Source organism: Centropristis striata, chromosome 10, assembly GCF_030273125.1.
Source record: "Centropristis striata isolate RG_2023a ecotype Rhode Island chromosome 10, C.striata_1.0, whole genome shotgun sequence".
Taxonomy (NCBI): domain Eukaryota; kingdom Metazoa; phylum Chordata; class Actinopteri; order Perciformes; family Serranidae; genus Centropristis; species Centropristis striata.
In genome coordinates, this window is record NC_081526.1 from 342983 (window position 1) to 365388 (window position 22406).

General features: G+C 38.8%; 1 protein-coding gene across 1 annotated transcript in view; it reads right to left on the bottom strand.

Annotated features, from left to right (window-relative positions):
* The window catches only part of LOC131978772 (ephrin type-A receptor 6-like), a 248571-nt gene that overhangs the window by 31735 nt on the left and 194430 nt on the right, over window positions 1–22406 (bottom strand). Inside the window, exons 6-8 of the mRNA XM_059342527.1 lie at window positions 11321–11445; window positions 8807–8969; window positions 6137–6245 (exon numbers count right to left, since the gene is read on the bottom strand). Of these exons, the coding sequence (XP_059198510.1) occupies window positions 6137–6245; window positions 8807–8969; window positions 11321–11445 (397 nt within the window). The remainder of the gene's footprint in view (window positions 1–6136; window positions 6246–8806; window positions 8970–11320; window positions 11446–22406) is intronic.

Consider the following 22406-nt stretch of genomic DNA (forward strand, 5'->3'; position numbering starts at 1 on the left):
AATATTGGCTCCAGTTGAGAGTTTTAGTTGCATGGAGTTTAAATGATATTTCAAAAGCATTTTCTACCACCAGTATCTACCCACAGATACTGGAATGAGGAAAAAAACGTGCTAGTTTCAAGTATTTCTGGCTTATTTAAATGTTACTACAGTCGGGCTTTTCAAGCCACAATTGCTGGAAATAAGTATTTTTGGATTTATTTCCAGACATCATTGTTTTTCCAGTTTCTATATATTTTTACTTAAATAATTCTTACAAAGAAACATTTACTTACTGCAGTGGCAGATAATTTGACTTGTTTCCAGTATTTGCTTAATTCTAGTGATTTATTTCTCATTTTTTGTCAGTTGGTTTCTGCAGTGTGCACAGAAGGAAAGATGAAAGAAAGTATGAAGATATAAAAGATAAAAAGCCTGAGAGACGAGTCAAGGATGAAGCGTACAGTAAGAGTGTGACAGCTCTGCTAGAAGTATTCACTCTTCATATTTAGCTCCACTAGATACCAACAGAGATGTAAATGCAGCAGCTCTTAGTGCTGCAGCTGTTAAAACTCCTCTTATATCCTCTCATGTTCTACAACCTTCCAGCGCTGAGAGCTGTGTGACTGAAAGCTCTCATCTTTATCACACAGCTCAAGTACATTTGGAGCTTTTTGAAAAGGGAAAGAGAGTGAAAGTCCTCCTACACAGGGCAGCAGAGGGCCGGCAGCCATGACACATGCTGATGGAGTCAGAAACACTCTGCTGCTTTTATCTGATTCACTTAAAGAAACAACAGTCCTTGTTGTGTGAGAAGCAGAAAGCCTCCAGGACTTCAGAGTTTTAGTAACTGAACCAGGACTCTCTACACACTCAGATCACATCATCAGCATAGAAAAACACTCTGCTATAAATGTGCTTTCAGCCTTTTTTAACCGTTTGATGCACAACATAGTCTAAAGTAAAGTTTTTATATTCTATATCTTTGCAATAAATTAATTCCATCATTCAGTATTCCAGGTTTTCCTCAAATAACTTGTTTTTGATCATCATACGTCCTCATTTTTTGTTTTCATTTCTTACTTTTTTGAATAAAAACCCTTTTTTTTCACTACTCTTCTAATGCACAAGGTCATTTCTGACCCACGTTGTGCATTAGAAGGTGTTTATATGTTGTCACCGATTTAAAAGAAGACGCAAATATTAACTATCATAGTTTGTTAAATTGGTGTTTTTTTCCAATGTAAATTATTATTTGGTGGCTCTAATAAGTCAAATGTTAAAATATGTGATTTTCCAATGTAATCTGGTGTTCTAACAACTCTTTTAAAGTTAAACCTTCAAAATAAGACAAACATAGTTACACAAATACTCACATTGTTCATTTAGTGAATCACTTTTTGTATCACTACTCTTCTAATGCACAAGGTCATTTTAGACCCATGTGTGGAAACTTGATGTAATAATACAAAAACTGTTTTTCTTCATAAAGTATGAAAGGAAAAATTGATATAATGATCTGTTGTAATAAAAAAAAAGATATTCAAACACACAGCAGCATTAATAACATGAAGGGATGAATCATTTTAGACCATGTTGAGCATTAAAAGGTGTTTATATGTTGAGCATCAAAGGGTTAATGTGATGGAGTTAAACTTCCTTTGACATCTACATCCACTAAAGGACTGAAACCGTCTGATAAACTCTGATCTCAGATCTGTGAGTCCAGCTCCGTTCAACACAGCACCAATATAAAGTGTTTCTCGCTGCAGTTTCTCTAATGGATCCTGGATCTAATGGATCCTGGATCTAATGGATCCTGGATCCTGGCTCCAGACAGACTGAGGGCCCAAATGGATGGAAAATGCAACTTTGTGATTTGTTTATCAAATTTATGTCTGATACCTTCATCACCTGAGACTCTATCTTTCTGCAATGAGAGTAGAAGCATTTCAATCATCTTGTCTGAGATCTTATAAAGAATTTATGATGCTGTGTACAAATACTAATGGCAGAACAATATATATATATATATATATATATATATATAAACAGCATTGGCTGCAGGTCAAATCCACCTGTAAAAAATACTGTTTTTATTAATTCAAATATTTCTGTCTCACTCTAACTGAAACTCCACTGATTTTATAAAGGTGATGTGTAAAAACAAAAGACCACCAGAACTCTCAATGAGACGGAAACAACTTCAGTTCCACAGAAGCTTTCAGACGGAAAACATCTTTGGATTTTCTCCAAATGTGTTCTTGGTGTCCAGTTCAACAGAATTCTTCATGATGTCAGATATCTGAATGTGTTACATGATATTAAAGTGTTGATGAGATCTGTAAACGAAAGGTGTTTTCTCTTGTTTAGCTTGTTAGATCTCTTCAGAGGATGTGAGGATGAGTTTCCATGTGTTAGGATGGAGAACTTCTCTCATTACTGCGCCATGCAAGGACCTCATGTTTTAGTTCAATTTGTTTGTTTGTCTTTAGGATGAGAGAAAAACTACGGGCTCTTCTTTATGAACTTGGTGTGAAGGTTTAGTGTAGAACAAGGAAGAACCCATTCAGTTCTGTAGTGGATTGGATGGATACAGAGTATTTTTACTTTGGTTAACACTGTGAAATAGGCCAATACTTCTTAGAAAGATGTTTCCGTCAGCAGCCTGAAAGCTTCTATGGAACTGAAGTTGTTTCCATCCCGTTGAGAGCTCTGGTGGTTTTCTTTCCTCTAAACCATTCTGGACTGGTTTACAGTAACTGATGCACACTCTCTACTTTAGCTTCCATCTTACATCAGTAAATCTGAACTGGACGCTCCCTGAAGTTGGATTTCCGGCTCTGAAAGAGGGAAGAACTTGACCAGAATCTGAGACTCTGAGTCCAAAAGTGGTGAAAGCTGTCGCAGTAGTCTGTTTGATCCAGAGTCAACAATGGAGGAAAGAACCCAAACTACTACAAACTGTTACTGAACAGTCCTCTGTTGGAGTATAAACTGCTCCATAAAAGAGAATGAGACAGGACTCAGTGGGACTAAAATGTCTTTTGACTAAGCTGTCTGAACTAATTGACCCATTAGCAACCGAGCTAATGAGCTAACGAGCCTGCCAGCTGACTTTGAGCTATGGAGCTTTTCACTTGTCATAGTCAGAGAAGCTCAGAGCTGATAACGTTAGCGATGGCTCAGCTCCATTAGTGTCACAGGGAGCTAACAGGGGAGGGAGCAGGGAGCTAGCAGGGAGCTAGCAGGGAGCTAACAGGGAGCTAACAGGGAGCTAGCAGGAAGCTAACAGGGAGCTAGCAGGGAGCTAACAGGGAGCTAGCATGCACAATAATACCACAACCTCCAGTTCTGAATGCCCTTCTTATTGCTTCATTAAGTTAGTGACTTGTAATAATAATAATAAATCCCTCAACCTGTTAAGAATCACACATACAACAGAATGATCACATCTGCTTCTTGAAACCCGATAAAGCTCAAATAAAGCTGATAAAGCTATTAACAGTTTGGACTTGATGTCTTTGTGCTTGTAATATGTTACAGAGTTTCTAACAAATAGCAAATAGTCCCCGATGACAATAGAACAATCAGATTCATCTAGAATCACTCCTGCTGACCTCTCACTGTTAAATGTACTAAACACCATATCTTTAACAGAAATATACTGTAACATTTAATGGTAAAATCTTTAATTTATGCAGAATTTATAAAGTATTTTCTTGTCAATTATATGGCAGAACAGCGTTTCTTTTGATGGAAAAACTTTTTATTTGTACAGTAAAATATGGAATAAAACGGAAATCTGAAATCTGAAATCAACAGTGATAATATAATTTTATTGTGGTATTTTAAAAAAGTTCTACTGTATTTATTACGGTAAATTTCTGGCAACCACAGCTGCTGGTTTTTTACCCCGGTTGCCGTGGCAGCCATTTTTTAAATAGGTTTTTTTTACTGTAAAAACAGCAAGTTTTTTTTTTTTTTACACAACAACAGAATCCTGGTCTGCCTTTTATTGCGTCTCTGAATATTTCTGTGTGTGTTTCTACTTCCTCCTCCTTCATAGATCTATTCTATTATAGATCTATTGTTGGAGCGAGATGGGCTATAAGTAATGTAATTGTATATAATAACCATAACCATTATTAGATTGTGTAATAATCTAGGCTGTACTAAAGGTGATTCTGATTTGGCTTTAGGGTTGAAAAGGAGAATTATTTTGAGTTACTACGCACTAATCTCACTAAACACTTTCACACTAACACGTTTATGTCCTCAACATCTGTATGAAGTCACACACACATCCAGCTGTGAGACCCGTGAACACATTAGAGGCAGAGAAAGTCTCAAAGGAAACTGAAGAGGCTAAATGTAAAGCAGAGTGTGTTCTTCCTCATGAACATCTGTAAGCTGAGGGACGTGGAGCTGATACAGCAGAGCAGAAAGGAACATCAAGCTGTTGCATTAACCACGTCGCCTTTTTTCAAATCACACATTTTGACACGAGCTGGCAAGAAAACCATGTTTGCAAATGAATTCTATTAACAAAAATATGACTGTGTGGATGCTGGCACATGGACAGATGTTAAAAAAACAAAGTAAAACCTTCTAACTGCAGCAGCAGCAGCTAGTTTACAGGGTTGTTCAGACTAGAAGTACATTTAAGTACATTTAGGGACATTTCAGTGACATTTGGACCAATAAATAGTTAGTTAGAGTAATTTTGGCTGATTAGTGTAAAGGACAATGGATCTGTACCTGAACACATCAGGAACCTTGTGTGTGCATGAACTTCTGGCCAATCACAGCCATGCAGGGCGGCTCTGACCCAGAACAGGAGGTTCATGTGAGCAGATCCTCTTCAACAACATGTTTCTACAGTAGCCCAGAAAGGACAAACCAAACAGAGGCTCTAGAGAGGGCCCTTTGTGTTCTGGCATTACCTGAAGGCCCCCATAGGTTCTCATAGGCTCCCATAGGTTCTCATAGGTTCCCATAGGTTCTCATAGGTTCTCATAGGTTCCCCGACATGCTTGGACAGGAAGTGGTGACATTAGGGGTCTTCAGACCTCACTGCTCTTAGCCACTAAATCCTACTAACGGCTCATTTTAGTGTTTATATGTGCAACACAATTAATATGTGCAAGACACACTTTCTACCTCGTCTACTGTTGTGAATTAATCTGAAGATGTATTAAAATATCAGACATATAGCAGTTTAAAAATGCATCACATATGGTTTGACAAACACACATAAATCTGACCAACAGTCTCAGTCTCTTTACAGGAAACTCCTGCTGGATTAAGATCAGAGCAGCTCTGAGTTAGGAAATCCCACTGCACCATTTGGAACAATAACAGGAAATCAAGAGACCTGACACACCAACATTAGGTATAATCCAATACAATCCAATCCACTTTATTTATATAACACGATTTTAGCAAACACAAGGTTTCCAAAGTGCTGCACAAGCAATAAATAGATAACACAATACAAAGAGATTATACATCATAACAATCATTCATTTTTTGATAAAAGCACCAAATTTGGCAGATGCATTGATAATTATATTGGGAACAAAACTGGATATTTGACCATCACAAATTCAGACCCTGGTTGCCGTGGCAGCCATTTTTTTAATGGCTACCAGCAGTTGGTTCAACGTTCCTTTCCCATTGGGCCCAGGTGCAATAATGGACATAATCTAGATCCTAGAACCCTGAGAACCAAATGAAATACTCACTCACACTTTTACAGACTTTTACCAAGTATTTGGTCATCTCATTATATTATAATGTTATTATATTGTGCCATGAATCAGTAAAAACTGATGCTAGAACAAATGTGGTACAGATGATTTTAAAAGTAATTAATTTTCCAAAATGGCCGCCATGGTCAGCAGATTGTGAATATGCGATGGCCCAATATCAAGTCATTTACCAAATATATTAAGCTACATATGGACCAAATTTGGTGCTTTTATCAGAAAATGAACAATAGGTTAGCTATGCCGCCCAAATATATTTGATTTGATTTGAAATGAAAACCAAAAAAATAATAATATAATATATATATAATAATAAAGTAAAGTAGAAACACACTGAATCATCTCTCTGTTTGCATATATTATAACGAAGAGTGAAGAGCTCTTACCGTCCAGTGATGAGGAGGAAGAGGGTGAGGATGACGAGGAGGGTGAAGCCGCCGACCGCCGCCGTGACGATCACCAACACCTGACCCTGGTCTGAAACTATGTCTGAGGCTGGAGGAAGAGATGAAGAATGAGGAAGAGGAGAGGAGGAGGATGAGATGAAGAATGAGGAAGAGGAGAGGAGGAGGAAGGAGGAGGATGAGGAACAGGAAGAGAGCATGAGGAGATGAAGGTAGAGAGGAGGATGAAGATGATGATGAAGGCAGTGAGGAGAGAAAAGAAGGAGATTAGTTGGGAGGCTGAAGGATAAAGTGGGAGGAAACGTTTCCATAGAACATAATGAGAAGTGTCGGTCTGCAGTAGTGGTGGTGTCAGAGAGTCTGATCAGCTCTTTGTGATGCTAAAAACCTCCGTCAGCTCCGTCCTGCAGTGATTCATACGCTGCTGCTGCTTAATTAATATTATTCATTCATGAAATTGTGATTTAGTCCATGATCATTTGGTTAAATTGGTCCCATTTGATATTCATGATTTTCCCTTTTCTGTGTCTTGTCACTAACGAATCCGAGATAATTGAAAGATGATTGCTATTACCAAACTTATTTCTATAATATTTCACGCTTAATGAATATGAATTGGAGATCAGCGGCGTGCTCGCCAGCCGGAGACTGAAACTGGCTTCATACAGTAAGTGTGTGTGTGGCTGCTGCGTTACGAGCTTTCAGTGTGTCAGGACTGTGTGTGTGTGTGTGTGTGTGTGTGTGTGTGTGTGTGTGTGTGTGTGTTTGGCCTGATAAAAGTAATTAGAGCCCTCAGAGGGAGGGGGAGGGAACCTGGCGGTGGCCAGATCACACCAGACAATTCTCCCAGACGTCAACTTCACACAATCCACATCACTAACGAAGAGGACTGATGCTGCTGATGAGCTGTGTGTGTGTGTGTGTGTGTGTGTGTGTGTGTGTGTGCTTTGACTGTTCTCTGGGTTTTTCAGTGTCAGTTCATGAATCAGAGATTGTTGTTTTTTGGGGTTTTGTGACAACGTATCGATCCCTGGAGAAGAAACAGAACTTCTGTCTGGGCATTGCCTTGCCCCCCGCTGGACGGTCAGACCAGAAAACAGCAGCAGAGAGCTAAAGAGCCTCTGAGTTGCTCAACGACACTTCAACAGGGTGGACGGACGCTCGGGGCTCAAACTTTACCGGTTATAAGCTGTGTGAGGGCACCAGAGGACAGGATGGAGAATGGAGGAGAGGAATGACAGCAGAGAGGAAAAAGACAAACAGAGAGAGAGAGACAGGAAGTGACAGACGGACGGAGGAAGAGGAGACAGTGACTGACAGGAGGACAGACAGACTGCACTGATAAAAAGGTCTAAAACCAGATCAAACAGTAAATCTGAGGGGAATGATCTGCTGCATGGACAGATAATTTACCTTGACAAGATTTATTAAATTAAGATTATTAAATCTAGAAATAAGCATGTTGAACACTTAAAATAATAAATTAACTCTTAAAACCAGATAAATGATCTAACACTTCTAAATCTAAAGTTTTTTTTATCTTGGTAAGAACCAAATAATCATCAGGTCACTCTGCTCGGGCCAGTTCATCACTGCTGGCAGCTTTACTTTATCTGGTTTTAAGAGTTCATTTATTATTTTAAGCGTTCAACATGCTTATTTCTAGATTTAATAATCTGAATTTAATAAATCTTGTCAAGGTAAATTATCTGTCCATGCAGCAAGATCATTTCCCTCAGATTCACTGTTTGATCTGGTTTTAGACCTTTCCAGCAGCCTGACAGACAGACAGACAGGGAGAGAGCGACAGGTCTGGCCCCGTCTGTCTCTCAGATAACGGCTGAACAAAGACCGGCTCCGTCTGATCCCAGATAAAGCTCTGCAGAGGATCACTGTGGAGCCAAATCACCTCAACAATACCTGAGGCAACAGAAAAGGGCAGCTGGCCCTTTGTGTTCTACGAGTGGACGCAGTAAAACCAATAAAACCAGTAAAACCAGCGCTTCAAAATAAACCTCTGAATCAGAATCCAGCTGACATCAGGCTGAATGTCTCAGTCCTCGTTCAGTGTTTTTGACTCTTCAGCTGTTATTATAACTGATATCCTCAGCTTTTTCAGGGGTTCAGGGTTTCTGAATGCAACCGATATGAAATATTTACTGTAGGAGGCCACAACATACAGTTCAGTTAACAGAAATGTTTTTTGAATTCTAGTTTCGGTTATTTGGTTAATTTTCGCCCCTTTTAGTGGAGCTCCGCCCCATTGTGTTTCCACAATTTCCACCCTGACTCATCTCATCTGAAGTCTATTTAGCCTTCCTATCTTTAGGAGGTTTAAAGTGGCTACAAGGTTCCATTTAACAATAATATTCTAATAGTTTCCAGTGAATATCAGTGTTCAGTGTGTATGTGATGGATGGTGTGGTACCTTATGAACAGTTAGTGTTTTATTGAGTTCAGACGTTGTTGTAATGTAAGAATACAGACTTAAAGACAGAGACAGAGACAGAGACAGATGTGGTGAACCAGTACCAGTAGCAGGTCCAGTACCAGTACCAGTACCAGCACCAGTGCCAGTACCAGTACCAGTACCAGTACCAGCACCAGTACCAGCACCAGCACCAGGTCCAGGTGGAGGGTCCCAGTACTCACAGTCTCCGGTGGTCCGGTACTCGTACTTGGGGCTGTAGGAGCTGTAGCCGGCTGGTGTTCTGGTTCTGACCGAGAAGACGTACCAAGTGGCTGGTTTCAGACTGGAGATGATCACACTGGGAGCTCTGGTCCGAGTCGACGAGTAGCTCAGCTGCTCATGTTCCTGTCGTCACAATAATACACAAACAGGTTTCTATTGACACATTTACCTCAGTTTACAGAGTAATGAGTTTCTCTGTCCCTTTATCCTCCTGAGAGCTGCAGTTGGTTTGGTTTGTTAGTTTCTCCTGGATGTTCTGGATCAGTTGGACCTGATAAACACTAAAACTAAGAAACTAACATCGTCTTTGAACAGGAATTATATAACTGTATAATAATTGTCTTTTTCTTTTCTTATTCTATGTTTTAACTGCATTCTCAACTGCTGTATGTTTTTATGTTTTTAATGTCCACCATGGTGGATAATAAAGATTTGTTGTATTGTTGTATTGTATTGAAGTAGTTTAAAAAAAATAATGGGTTAATTTTCCTGTATAACACAATTAATTCACCAGTGTATAAAACTTTTTATTTCCTTACATTTACAGCCTCTTTTTGAAAGAACGATAGTTAAAGTCTATTGATCTCAAATGTTCCTGATTAGCATTATGAGTCGTAGCTTGTTGCTAATGCTAAAAATAATCAAACTAGACACAGAATATCAAACTACAAACATTATTAAGCACAAATAAACAAGTTTTAACCATAAAATCTGATCAGCTTCTGTCTGATGATCAGCTGCTGATTGACTTTACCAACATGCTGCCATCTGATTTATACTGATTGATTACTGACTAATATGACTGATTGACTGACTATTGATGTATTTACTACTGAGGACAACATGTTAGAGTTAAACAGAATGAAGTAGAAGCTCCAGAAAACTTAACATGAAATGTCCATATGAGAGCAGGTTCTCAGGAAGATAATAATCAGAGAGATAACTGATAATCAATCTAGAAAACAAACACAGACATCTGATTGAATGACCAGTTATTAGTATGTAGATTTCACTGTGTTTTACAATAATGTTGTGCAGATAATTATGCAGAGAGAGCATCAATGAATTGTCTATTCAGCTTAAAATGGGCTTTTATTTGTCCTTGGAAGCATATTTAGAGTGTTTTATAATCATATTATGGGCAGTATAGACTCAATCTGTGCCTCGGGGCCTTTAAACTGCAGAATAGTTTTTTTTTTTTCTTCTGTTGACTGATTAGATGATTAGATGAGAGGAGCTAATGTGGTCGACTGTTACTGAAGCTCAGAGTCTCTTCCTGTTGCTTCTTATTACACATAATAACCACACTGTAATCTCAAAATGAGAAAAAAACAACTTTGTTGGTCACACAAACATGAGCACTCAGAGCAAAGTTAGTGTAAAAACTAATCTGTTTAATTAACAGTAAAATACTGTAAAATACTTCACCGTAAGAAACACAGTGAGTGGGTTTTCTACTGTAAATTTAAATGTAAATATCTGTAATTTAGACTGAATGTTCCTGTTATTTTTAGGGTAATTGTGTCATGTGACATCATGGTATTTCTCCATTAATTTTACATGAAAATATTATATTTTTACAGTTAATGACAGTAAAAGTTAAAGTTTTTATGCTATTCTTTGATTTACAGTAATTAAAAGTGTCTACTACGGTGACAAGCGATTTTACAACATTTTTTTACAGTTTGGAAACACAGTCAATCTTTAATAATGCTTTGTGAGGCCCAGAGGTTCCTAAATACACTGTAAAAAAAAAACAACTTGTTGTTTTTACGGTAAAAACCAGCAGCTGTGGTTGCCAGAACTTTACCGTAATAAATACGGTGCAAGTTTTTCTAATATTACGGTAAAATGATATTAACACTGTTGATTTCACGTTTAAGATTGACGTTTTATTCCATATTTTACCGTATAAATAAAAAGTTTTTCCATCAAAAGAAACGCTGTTCTGCCATATAATTGACAAGAAAATACTTTATAAATGCTGCATAAATTAAATATTTTACCATTAAATATTACAGTATATTTCTGTTAGAGATATGGTGTTTAGTACATTTAACAGTGAGAAAAAGGATTTTTACACAAAATAAATGCAAAAATTACAGTGATGCTTGTATATATATTACAATATATTTTTGTTACAAACACGGTGCCAGAGTATTTTACACTGGAGTAATGTATTTATTTTAAAATGTAAAAATCCTGTTTTGTCTGATATAAACATTTACAGTGTTTCTTTGTTACTGAAACTGAATTAACTAATTTATCATTTTACGTCTTTTACTGTCATGGTTTAACAGTTTTTCACCCTAAAATCTACAGACATTTTTTTTACAGTGTAGGATTATAGACTGGATGAGGACATAGGTAGAATAATAAGTGTACCTTCTCATAGTATTTGATCTTTATTATCTTAATATTTAAGGTTCTACAGACTGTCCTATGATAACAGACAGAGGTAGAATAATAACTACCTTCTCGTAGTATTTGATCTCGTAGTCGAGGACTGGTAGAGCTGATTGTTCGGGCTGCTGCCAGGAGAGAGCGATGCTGTTGGGAGACGCCCAGTCCTTCTTCAGAGCCCCGACCACAGACGGACCTGGGCCACAGGAAGAAAGGAACATGGTTATTGGTTTAGGTTATTTTATTAGCACAGTTAGAATTATATAAAATGACAAAGATAACAACTAGTGTAAAGTTCAGGGAGAAGCAGAAACCCAGATGGGCTGATTTATTTGAAGCCTCCACCTAAATATCATAGTTATTAGAAAGTTATAAACTGATAATAGAAAAAACACATATGTAAAACATCAAGTTATAATGACAATATCAAAAACAATAAAAAACAAAAATGAACATGTTATAAAAGTGTATTTGTGTGTGAAATTAGAATGTTTAAACAGCAGTTAGATGAGCTTTTAGACATCTTTTGAAACATTTCATATTTTTAAAGCGTTATTTAGAAGTGGACATGTCTGCCATCTAGTGGCCAAAAAGGGTTTTTTACATTTTAAATCTGACACGACACAAAAACTAAGAATGCACCAAAATCTATTGTGTTCTTAATCTTTGACATATCCAAGACTGTGATAAAAACCAGCCAAAAATTATTGATTATATGGAAATGACTCAATTTTTTTTCTGTTTTTTTCTTTGAAAAACAGTGACATCGTGCAATCAAACTGGCATTTAAAGGGTTAAAATCCTCAAAACCATTGAACGTTTGGTAGTTTGAGCAGGGCGGAAGTTGTTTAAGAGGTTTATGCAGAAAAAACAATATTAATATATATGTTCTGATATATATGTGCTACATGTAGCTGCTAGGTGAGACCTGGTTGATCTCTGGAGAACCAGTCGACCTCAGCTAACAGTCGGTCTGATCAGAATACAGAACGAGGCTTTCTGTTAGCAGCCAGGACACAAAGAGGCAACAAGAAACCAGCAGCAGGTTAATATCTGTCCACCACGTCACCAATAATCACCACATCCCTCTGACACTCAATTATTACATCTATAAACGGGCAGTAGTCGCTTCACGTCGCTGGGAAACAAACATCCACGCAGCTTTCCCCTTTAATCTCCCAGAAGATGATCTGCTTTTAATTAAAATAAGTTGAGGAATCTTCTCCTCTACACTGGATTGTATTATCTCTGCTCTATGAATCTCTGCTGGGTAAATAATTGCACTGCGCTCCCAGGAGAGGTCAGCAGCTGTAGGCGCCCTGAGAGCCATTACTGTGTATTATATCATGTAATGTTACGGAGCTGACTCATTATTGGAGAGAAGACGAGGAGCTGCTCCTCTCGGGAGGATTCACAGCAAAATACGCCACCGACACTATTTTAACTCATTTACTGAGCAGCAGAGAGTCTGGGGGAGCTGCTGATCTGAGGCTGGTGGTCAGGGATCTCCAGGGGTCAGGACCATCGGGTTAGGGTCTAGGGTATAGGGTATAGGGTTCAGGGTTCAGGGTCTAGGGTCTAGGGTTTAGGGTTTAGGGTTTAGGGTTCAGGGTTTAGGGTTCAGGGTCTAGGGTTTAGGGTTCAGGGTTTAGGGTTTAGGGTATAGGGTTTAGGGTTCAGGGTTTAGGCTTTAGGGTATAGGGTATAGGGTTCAGGGTTTAGGGTTCAGGGTCTAGGGTCTAGGGTTTAGGGTTCAGGGTTTAGGCTTTAGGGTATAGGGTATAGGGTTCAGGGTTTAGGGTTCAGGGTCTAGGGTCTAGGGTTTAGGGTTCAGGGTCTAGGGTCTAGGGTTAAGGGTTCAGGGTTAAGGGTTCAGGGTTTAGGGTTCAGGGTTCAGGGTCTAGGGTCTAGGCTTTAGGGTTCAGGGTTTAGGCTTTAGGGTTAGGGTATAGGGTCTAGGGTCTAGGGTTTACAGTTTAGGGTTCAGGGTTCAGGGTTTAGGGTTTAGGGTTCAGGGTTCAGGGTCTAGGGTCTAGGCTTTAGGGTTCAGGGTTTAGGCTTTAGGGTATAGGGTATAGGGTATAGGGTTCAGGGTTCAGGGTTTAGGGTCTAGGGTTCAGGGTTAAGGGTTCAGGGTTTAGGGTCTAGGGTCTAGGGTTTAGGGTGTAGGGTTCAGGGTTTAGGGTTTGTGGAGGAGAATCTTGGGGTTAACCCTCTGTTGTCTCCAAAAGCTCCCAATAATCAGACTTGTTGCCTCCATCAGAGTATAAAACAAAGCAGCGTGGAGCCCTACTGTACATTTACCTCTAAAGTTCTGGCTGTAAACTCCATGAGGCCAGTTTCAGTTTGATGATGATATACCAAGTAAAACTGGAGACAAGCTCAAATAGATTTAGTATCAAATGATAGAACTGGATGGAACCCTCTTATATGGTAGATTTGACACCTTTGGCCACATTTGACACATTTAACGTTCTTTATTGAGCATGATAGTGTTTAGAAAGTAAAAAAAAAAGATTCAAAATCACATTTTATGTTGGACTAAAAGACTAAAAAAGACACAAAATGACCAAAAAAGACACAAAATAACTAAAAAAGACACAAAATGACCAAAAAAAAGATATAAAAATGACTAAAGAAGACACAAAAAAGACACAAACATACACAATATGACTTACAAAGACACAAAAATGATCAAAATTGTTCGGCTAAAGTCAATCAAGTCCCACTAGAATAAAAACCAGAGTTGATGACAGGATCACACACAATCACAAGATCACATTTATGTTGGTTTTTCTTTGTTTCTTTTTGGTTCTAAATGTTGATCCAGTAAGTCAGAATAAAAAATCTATTATTATTATTATCAGGTCATATAGGTGAAAAATATACCAACATGGTATTTAAACATGTTTTAAGGTGAATACAGGCAGGATGGAAGGAGTCAGACTCCGTAGAGTTGAGGGAGTTGCAGGGATCAGGTCAGACAGGGTTCAGGTTTTGGGGGTTAGTGGAGGAGGATCTAGGGGTTAAAGGTCGTGGCTGCAGGTATCAGGCAGCAGGACTCAGAGCTTGTTAGCAGAGAGCTGCTGCTGCTATCAGCTGATAGAGGATGAAGGACAGAGGTGTTCACTTTCTATCACTCACCAGCTGCCTCCTTCTGTCTCTTTACTCTGCTGGTTTTATCTCTCAGAGCCTCAGACATGATCCTCTATCTGTCCTCCTCATCTCCTCATCTCCTCATCTCCTCATCTCCTCATCTCCTCATCTCCTCATCTCCTGCTCCTCACTGGGACGTTCACTATCACCACATTAAGGGACAATAGCTCAAAAAGCTCAACCAGCTCAAGAGTTTGGACTTTCTCTTTTAAAAGGAATGGTACCCTGTAAAGAATTTACTGTGATTTTAACAGTAAATTATGGCAGTAATTAACAAGTCACTCACTGTAATTATTATTTACAGTAGAACTACAGTATAGAGGGCCACGAGGCATTCACACACACACACACACACACACACGTCTTTGTGTAGTTGTGAGGACCACCACTTCCCCTAGCCCAACACAAACATTTCAGGGTTTACCATCTCTGTTAGGACCTTCCCTGAAATTCATACAGATGATTAATTAAGGCCTTTAGAGGCTATCCTAGCATTTTCTTTGTGAGGACTGGAAAAAATGTCCTCACAACTACAAATGTCCTCACAATGTTGGTATTCTGCCATGGGTTGGTGCTCACAACTATATGAAGACAAACACACACACACACACACACACACACACACACACACACACACACAGGTAACTTTGCGTGATTTTCGTTACACACACAAATGAGATTTCTTAAATTCAGATTATTGAATCTAGAAATAAGCATGTTGAACACTTAAAATAAGAAATTAACTCTTAAAACCAGATCAATGGCCAGTTCATCACTGCTGGCAGCTTTCATTTATCTGGTTTTTAGAGTTAATTTCTTATTTTAAGTGTTCAACATGCTTATTTCTAGATTTAATAATCTTAATTTAATAAATCTTGTCAATTTAAATTATCTGCCCATGCAGCAAGATCATTTCCCTCAGATTTACTGTTTGATCTGGTTTTTAAACACCTTTTTATCAGTGTTCATTCTGGTATTTTGGGCTTCTCCTAAACATGTTCACATGCTTTAATGTTTAAACATCATGTTTTTCTTCTATCCGTCTGAATGTAAATTCTGTTTAAAATACAAATGATGGAAATGACTCATGATGTGGTTCTGAATGACTAAAACATGCAGCTAATCAAGCACCAGTCAATGGTTTCAGCTGCATCAGAACGTGGTGACGGTGAAACGGAGCTGAAGGTTACAGCTCCAACATATTAAATGCTTTTTAATGCTTGGCTTCTCCTTAATAATCACCAAACTAATAGCCATTTAAAATGTGGTAGGTTGTCTGAAATGTTAGCAAAAATAGAACAACATAATAACATGCGTGAGTGAAGACGACTAATAATATTTGCATAATCAGCAGCTCAAAGGGCAGAGTGAGTGTGGAGGTATAAACATGTGGATGTTGGAGTCGTATGTTCACTGCAAACACCAACAAATGACAAAAAATAAGAAATAAATAACTAGAATTAAGCAAATACATGTTGGAAACAAGTCAAATTATCTGCCAGTGCAGTAAGTAAATGTTTCTTTGTAAGAATTCTTTAAATAAGTAAAAATATCTAGAAACTGGAAAATGTTAGCTTGAAATAAATACAAATATTCTTATTTTGAGCAATTGTGGCTTGAAAAGCCCGACTGTAGTAACATTAAAATAAGACAGAAATACTTGAAACTAGCACATTTTTTTTCTCATTGCAGTATCTGTGGGTAGATACTGGTGGTAGAAAATACTTTTGAAATAACATTTAAACTACATCCAACTAAAACTCTCAACTGGAGCCAATATTTGAGGTAAAAACTCACCATATTCAACAGTTGAATAGATTGAAAAGCATGAAAAAGCTCACAATGTCAATCCTAAAAACAAGTCTTTACACCAGACATAAATCCCTGTGAAGAGGTTATTCACTTGTTTTAGTTATAAAAAGACACATGTTGTTAAAATCAGCACATAAACCTATGGTCAGTAGGTAAATTATACTCAGAACAAGATAATTCAGATACTATTGATAGATAGAAGAAGAAAATACTTGGTGATCTTCATGTTGTTTCTAATCTTTAAACAGAGTACGGAGCAGCTGGAGGAGATCATAAACCAGATTTTTCTCAAAAACATAGTAATCCTCCGCTGCTGATATCTTATTAGGTGTTATTATTATTCCAAATAACTCTCATATGCACATTTCACTAAAGCTCGTCTCTCCTCAGTGGCAGAGAAAACTAATCTCAGGGGTTTGATGTGATCTGATCCGTCTAATGAAGCTGCAGCATGGAGAGGCTTCCTGAAGCAGCTGGGCAGAGTGGCGGTTAGTGGAGGTTAGTGGCGGCGTGGCGGTTAGCGGTGGTTAGTGGTGGTTAGCGGTGGTTAGTGGCGGTTAGCGGTGGTTAGCGGACAGAGTCACACAGCGGAGACATCAAACTAACACACAGCAAGACGGCTGGTAGCTGCTGTTAGCATATTGTTAGCATACTGTTAGCTTACTGTTGGCATAATGTTAGCATACTGTTAGCATACTGTTAGCTTACTGTTAGCATACTGTTAGCATACTGTTAGTATACTGTTAGCATACTGTTAGCTTACTGTTAGCATACTGTTAGTATACTGTTAGCACACTGTTAGCTTACTGTTAGCATACTGTTAGCTTACTGTTAGCATACTGTAAGCATACCGGCCCCTGATAGGGAACAATAAACACACAACTAAACACAATCTCCCTCTGACTCAGATACAGATCAGCCTCCCAACACAACACACACTCACAACACACACTCACTACACACACTCACTACACACAACACACACTCACAACACACACTCACTACACACACTCACACCAGTGGTGAAGTCAACAGAGGAACACGGTTTGCAGGAAGCAAATGAACACAAGATGCACAAACACAAATAGTGTCGAACTGATGCGTGTAAAAACAAGATTTTTGTTGGAGAAGCAGAAATATCACATTGGACCTGCAGCAGCTCTGATTCACGTCAAGACAGAAACATCATTACACCAAGAACCTTCCAGTATCACACACTGTAAAAAGGTCTAAATCCAGATCAAACAGTAAATCTGCTGCATGGACAGATAATTTACCTTGACAAGATTTATTAAATTAAGATAATTAAATCTAGAAATAAGCATGTTGAACACTTAAAATAATAAATTAACTCTTAAAACCAGATAAATTATCTAACACTTCTAAATATAAAGGTTTTTTATCTTGGTAAGAACCAAATAATCATCAGGTCACTCTGCTCGGGCCAGTTCATCACTGCTGGCAGCTTTACTTTATCTGGTTTTAAGAGTTAATTTATTATTTAATTTATCTGGTTTTTAATATACAGTCATTCATTTTAATGTCTGGTTCAACTAAAGATTAATTTGTTTGGACAAATATAATGATAACAACAAAAATATCTGATAAGAGTTTAATTAAGGGGTTATATCTAGACATTTAACATGGTTTTATTGATCATGATGTTGGTTATTATGAATAAAACATGTTAAATGTTCAGCTCTTACATTAAACTCTTATCAGCTATTTTTATTATATATTTAGTTGTAGCAGGCACTAAATGAGGAGGAAATTGAAGGAAACAACAGTGTAATCATGTTTTCCATGACTCCATGTCTCTAATAATGGTCTAAATGTGTTTCTGAATGTGTTTCTGAATGTGTTTCTTATATATAATATGTAAACATGACTTTAGGGACAACTGTAACAGCCTACTGTGGACATATTTATAGAAACAATCACTGGAGACTCTTGACAATGAAGCATCGACGTCATGTGGCTCCAACAGTCAGATGTGAGTTCTTCCATCTCAATAGTTAAACACTTGAATAGAGCCGTGCATTGTGTTTCACTCTTCTAAAGGTTTGTAAAGTGTGAAACACATCTGTGTCTGCAGGCATCGGCAGATACTTTGAGGATACAGGACACGCAGCGAGCGTCTTTAATGATTCTCTATGTGGGTTATTAGAGCTGCAGCATGAAATGTGCCAGAGGAACTGAGGAGCATTGGAAAGCCATTAGAAACACCAGTCAATTACCATGCCCGATGGATGGATTTTCCAGTCAAGCGTGGTTAAGCTAAACATAAACTAATGGGGAGTCTTTAAATGAGCTTGACCTGCATATGATTTTAATTAGCTTTCCTGCCCTAAAGGCTTCCATTAACTGTTTGAAAAAATCAATAGAGGCAGTATTGATGCTGTGCGAGAGCTTAAACGATGTCCTAACACTCCACTGATTCACTGCTGATACAGAGACAGACAGAGAGACACAAACACAAGGTGTTCTTGTTTACAACAGTCATATTGATAAGTCTTTCTCTCCTCAGGTGTCTGCTGATGTTTGTCTTTGTCTGACCCAAATTGGTCTTTCAGAGAGCATCTTCATGGGTGAATGGAATAAAAAGATTTACTGGAACAAACACACATGCTGACAAATATTCAATTCACCGGAATTAGTTTTGATTTGATTCAGATTACTTCAATTCAACCATACGACTTGATTTTCAGGTGCCACCTGCCACCAACGAGTACGAGGCAGAAAACACTTCAGAGTTTCAGGGAACAAAGTCGTCTTCAGTGTTTACATGCTCAGTTTAATCGAGCTACGCTTAAAATCGATACTAGCGTCTAATAGACTTCTGTCCTTGTTCCAGTTTAAATGCAGCTGATAAAATCTGATAACTGACAGAACGTGTCCGCCTCCTCACCACTGGGTGGAGACAGGCGCTGTTTCAGGGTTAATATGGCGCCTTCCTGTTCACCTCAGTTAGACACTTTGTGCCGCCACTACTGACCGGCTAATGTGACCGGCTAATGTGCAACCGGCCAATGCGACTGGGTAATTAAACCGGCTAAATCGACCGGCTAATGTGACCGGTCAATGCGACCGGTCAATGCGACCAGCTAATGTGCAACCAGGTATTTCAACCGGTTAATGCGACCGGCGAATGTGACCGGGTAATTCAACCGGCTAAATTGACCGGCTAAATCGACTAGCTAATGTGCGACTGGCTAATGCGACTGGGCAATTCAACTGGCTAATGTGACCGGCTAATGCGACCGGCTAATGCGACCGGGCAATTCAACTGGCTAATGCGACCGGGTAATGTGACTGTGAATGTTTCTTGGTTGTTGTTGTTCCGGGTCATACTCCAGCGTGGGGGGCGGAGCCTGTGTTGTCTTGTCATGCCGGTGTAAATCCTTTTCTAATCTCATTATCTGGGCGTCCTGATCAGAGCTGGAGAACTCTGATATCAGTCGGACTAACACGTTTACATGTTCTTCAGTTGTCCAGTTATAGTCACATTAAGACAATAATTTGTTTTTTTCTAGTGTCATGTAAACGTCCTGATTGGGGCCTCCAGTAATCAGCTGGAGGAATGTCACATTGGTAGAATCTGTAGTGTGTGTGTGTGTGTGTGTGTGTGTGTGTGGTGCTCTTACAGAGCTCCAGACCAGTCCAGGTGATGGGGGTCAGCTCTGGGACCACCATCGTTACCCTTCATTAATGCAGGAGGTCATTCCTGTTGCACTGTGGGTCATCTTCTCTCTGAATAAACACCCAGACCAGCCCACCCAGACCTGGAGCCAGATACTCTTCGTCTAATTATAGAAGATAAATAAGTGACTGATCTGCTCGACTCAATCAACACCAGGATAATTGGAATTGTTGCCTCATTAGCAGTGACCTCTGAGGTATCCACCTGAGGCTCTCAGCTCCCTGCTATAGGTTCGATGTTTGTCAAGACGTGTGTTATATGACTCATAGCAGCTTTTACACACAAGAACTTCTCATAAAAAGCAAACATACAACACATTAAACAGGCTGTTAACATTATGAAATGGTCACAGTTTCTTTAGAGGACTTTCTTTAGTTGTAGAAACCAATGACTCATTACAAACCTAAATGTGTGTTGGAATGACTGTAAAGGACGCGTTTTTTGGGATTGGTCTCTTGTAAACATGACTATAGAAATCAAATAATATGATAATATAGACTACAGGACAAAAGTTTGGAAGCAAGATCAAATTTGTACATTTCTATACTTGTTCATTGCTATACTACAAGAAAATAAAGGTGATTATTATATAAAGAGTCACTTATCAGGTCTTTGGGTTTTTATTGCTTAGACTTTGTGTTTCCTTCTTTCCTTCATGTATAAATCTGAACTCTTGTTTCTTTTGTCAGAGATATGAACACAGTTGAGATTTATTGGCATTTTTGTCTCCAAACTCTCAAAAGCCAAAGAGATAAAGTGAATAATGCAAACTGTGATTTGTTTTTGACTTTTGAACTGAAGTTGTGACTCTTCCTAGTCTCCTCCACCCTAAAACTAAGCCCTTCTTTTCTGTTGGTAATATTTATTCACCAATGGTCTGATAACATCAATGTTTACCTAAAGGTCAATGGAGGAAAATGGTTCAATTCAATAAAGGTAAAGTCTGATCATGTAGTAAACACATCCACAAATACACACAATACACACTGGTTTTATAAGAAGACATTGAGAACACAACATTTAAGCTGCTTCATAACTTTTGGCATGTAGTGTAGATTGGAAGGACTTGTTTCCTGGGGAGGGATCCGTCTCTTGGGATGGATAGAGGTGCAATAGATGTCATATGAACAGAACAGAGCAGAACAATAACATTACAGTATTGACACTAGATGTAACAAAGAGCCAGTTTTAAAGAGACTGCTTTGCTCTGGTACTAAGATTCAGTGTAACAAAGACTTCACTTCCTTTAAAACACCTCAGTGTTGTTTATGCACAGTAGAGAGTTTTTGTGACATTTTTAGTATCCCCTTCAGGATTTTTTTATGTTTATTGTCCCCCCCAACAGTAGAATGAAATATCTGCTTCTGGACTGAGCCTTTCTTAAAAGTAGCTCTTATTCTGGTGACTATGCATTCCCCCAAGAGGTTTCCATCCATTTCACCAAGAGCTTTTCTGCTATGCTTGCACTTTTGCAGCAATTTTGCTTCTTTTGAGCAATTTTGAACTTTTGGGAGCTTTGGATTGTTGTGAATTTGTTTGAAGATGTATTAAAATATCAGATATACAGCCGTTTAAACATGCATCACATATGGTTTGACAAACACACAGAAATCTGACTAACAGTCTCAGTATCTTTACAGGAAACTCCTGCTTGATTAAGATCAGAGCAGCTCTGAGTTAGGAAATCCCACTGCACCATTTGGAACAATATCAGGATAGCAAGAGACCTGACGCACCAACATTATGTATAATAGTAACAGAAATAGTAAAACTACACAGTTGCTGTTGGAACCGAGGACCTGTTTGTGTATCCTGAATATTGTATCTGTTTTATGATACTCAATAAATCCCACACAGGGCTGTCTTTCTTTCTTTCTAGAAACTCTTTTTGTCTCTTAAGATTTTCCACTACAGGAATAAGTCTTCATAGATGATACTAGTTGTTATGTTTGGAACATAAATCCTGCTTCTGAATCTATATGTACTGATGGTACAGTAGCTCCACACTGCCTCCACCATCTCCTGCTCTACAATCTCCATATAAAGTGCTGCAATTTGCAGGGCAATCGTCTACAGCAATCTCTCCCCACTGTGGTGATGTGGGCTTCTTTTCCCACTGGCATATTGTTGCTGCCTGCAGTCTCAGACAGGAAAAATGGATGTGACCCCTGTGACACTAAATAGCTGTCAACCGGATCTAAACTGGGACGGTTTCTTGTTGTACACCTGCAGCCCCCCCTGCTGTGGTGGCTGTCTGTAGGATGACAGTGGAGGAAAGCTCTGCTCCATCCAGATGGCCTCCAACAGTCACCCGCTCCATTTATCACCTGTATCTGCTGAGTACGGGGAGTTAACAGGTAATTAAAATCATCAGTCACGCAACAAAAGCAGGGATCAGGGAGCCGGAGTGGGAGAGAGAAAAGGAAAGAGACCTTTCTGCAAGTTCTGAGCTATTTCCAACCTCTTTCTGTGGCTTTGAGTTGTGAGTG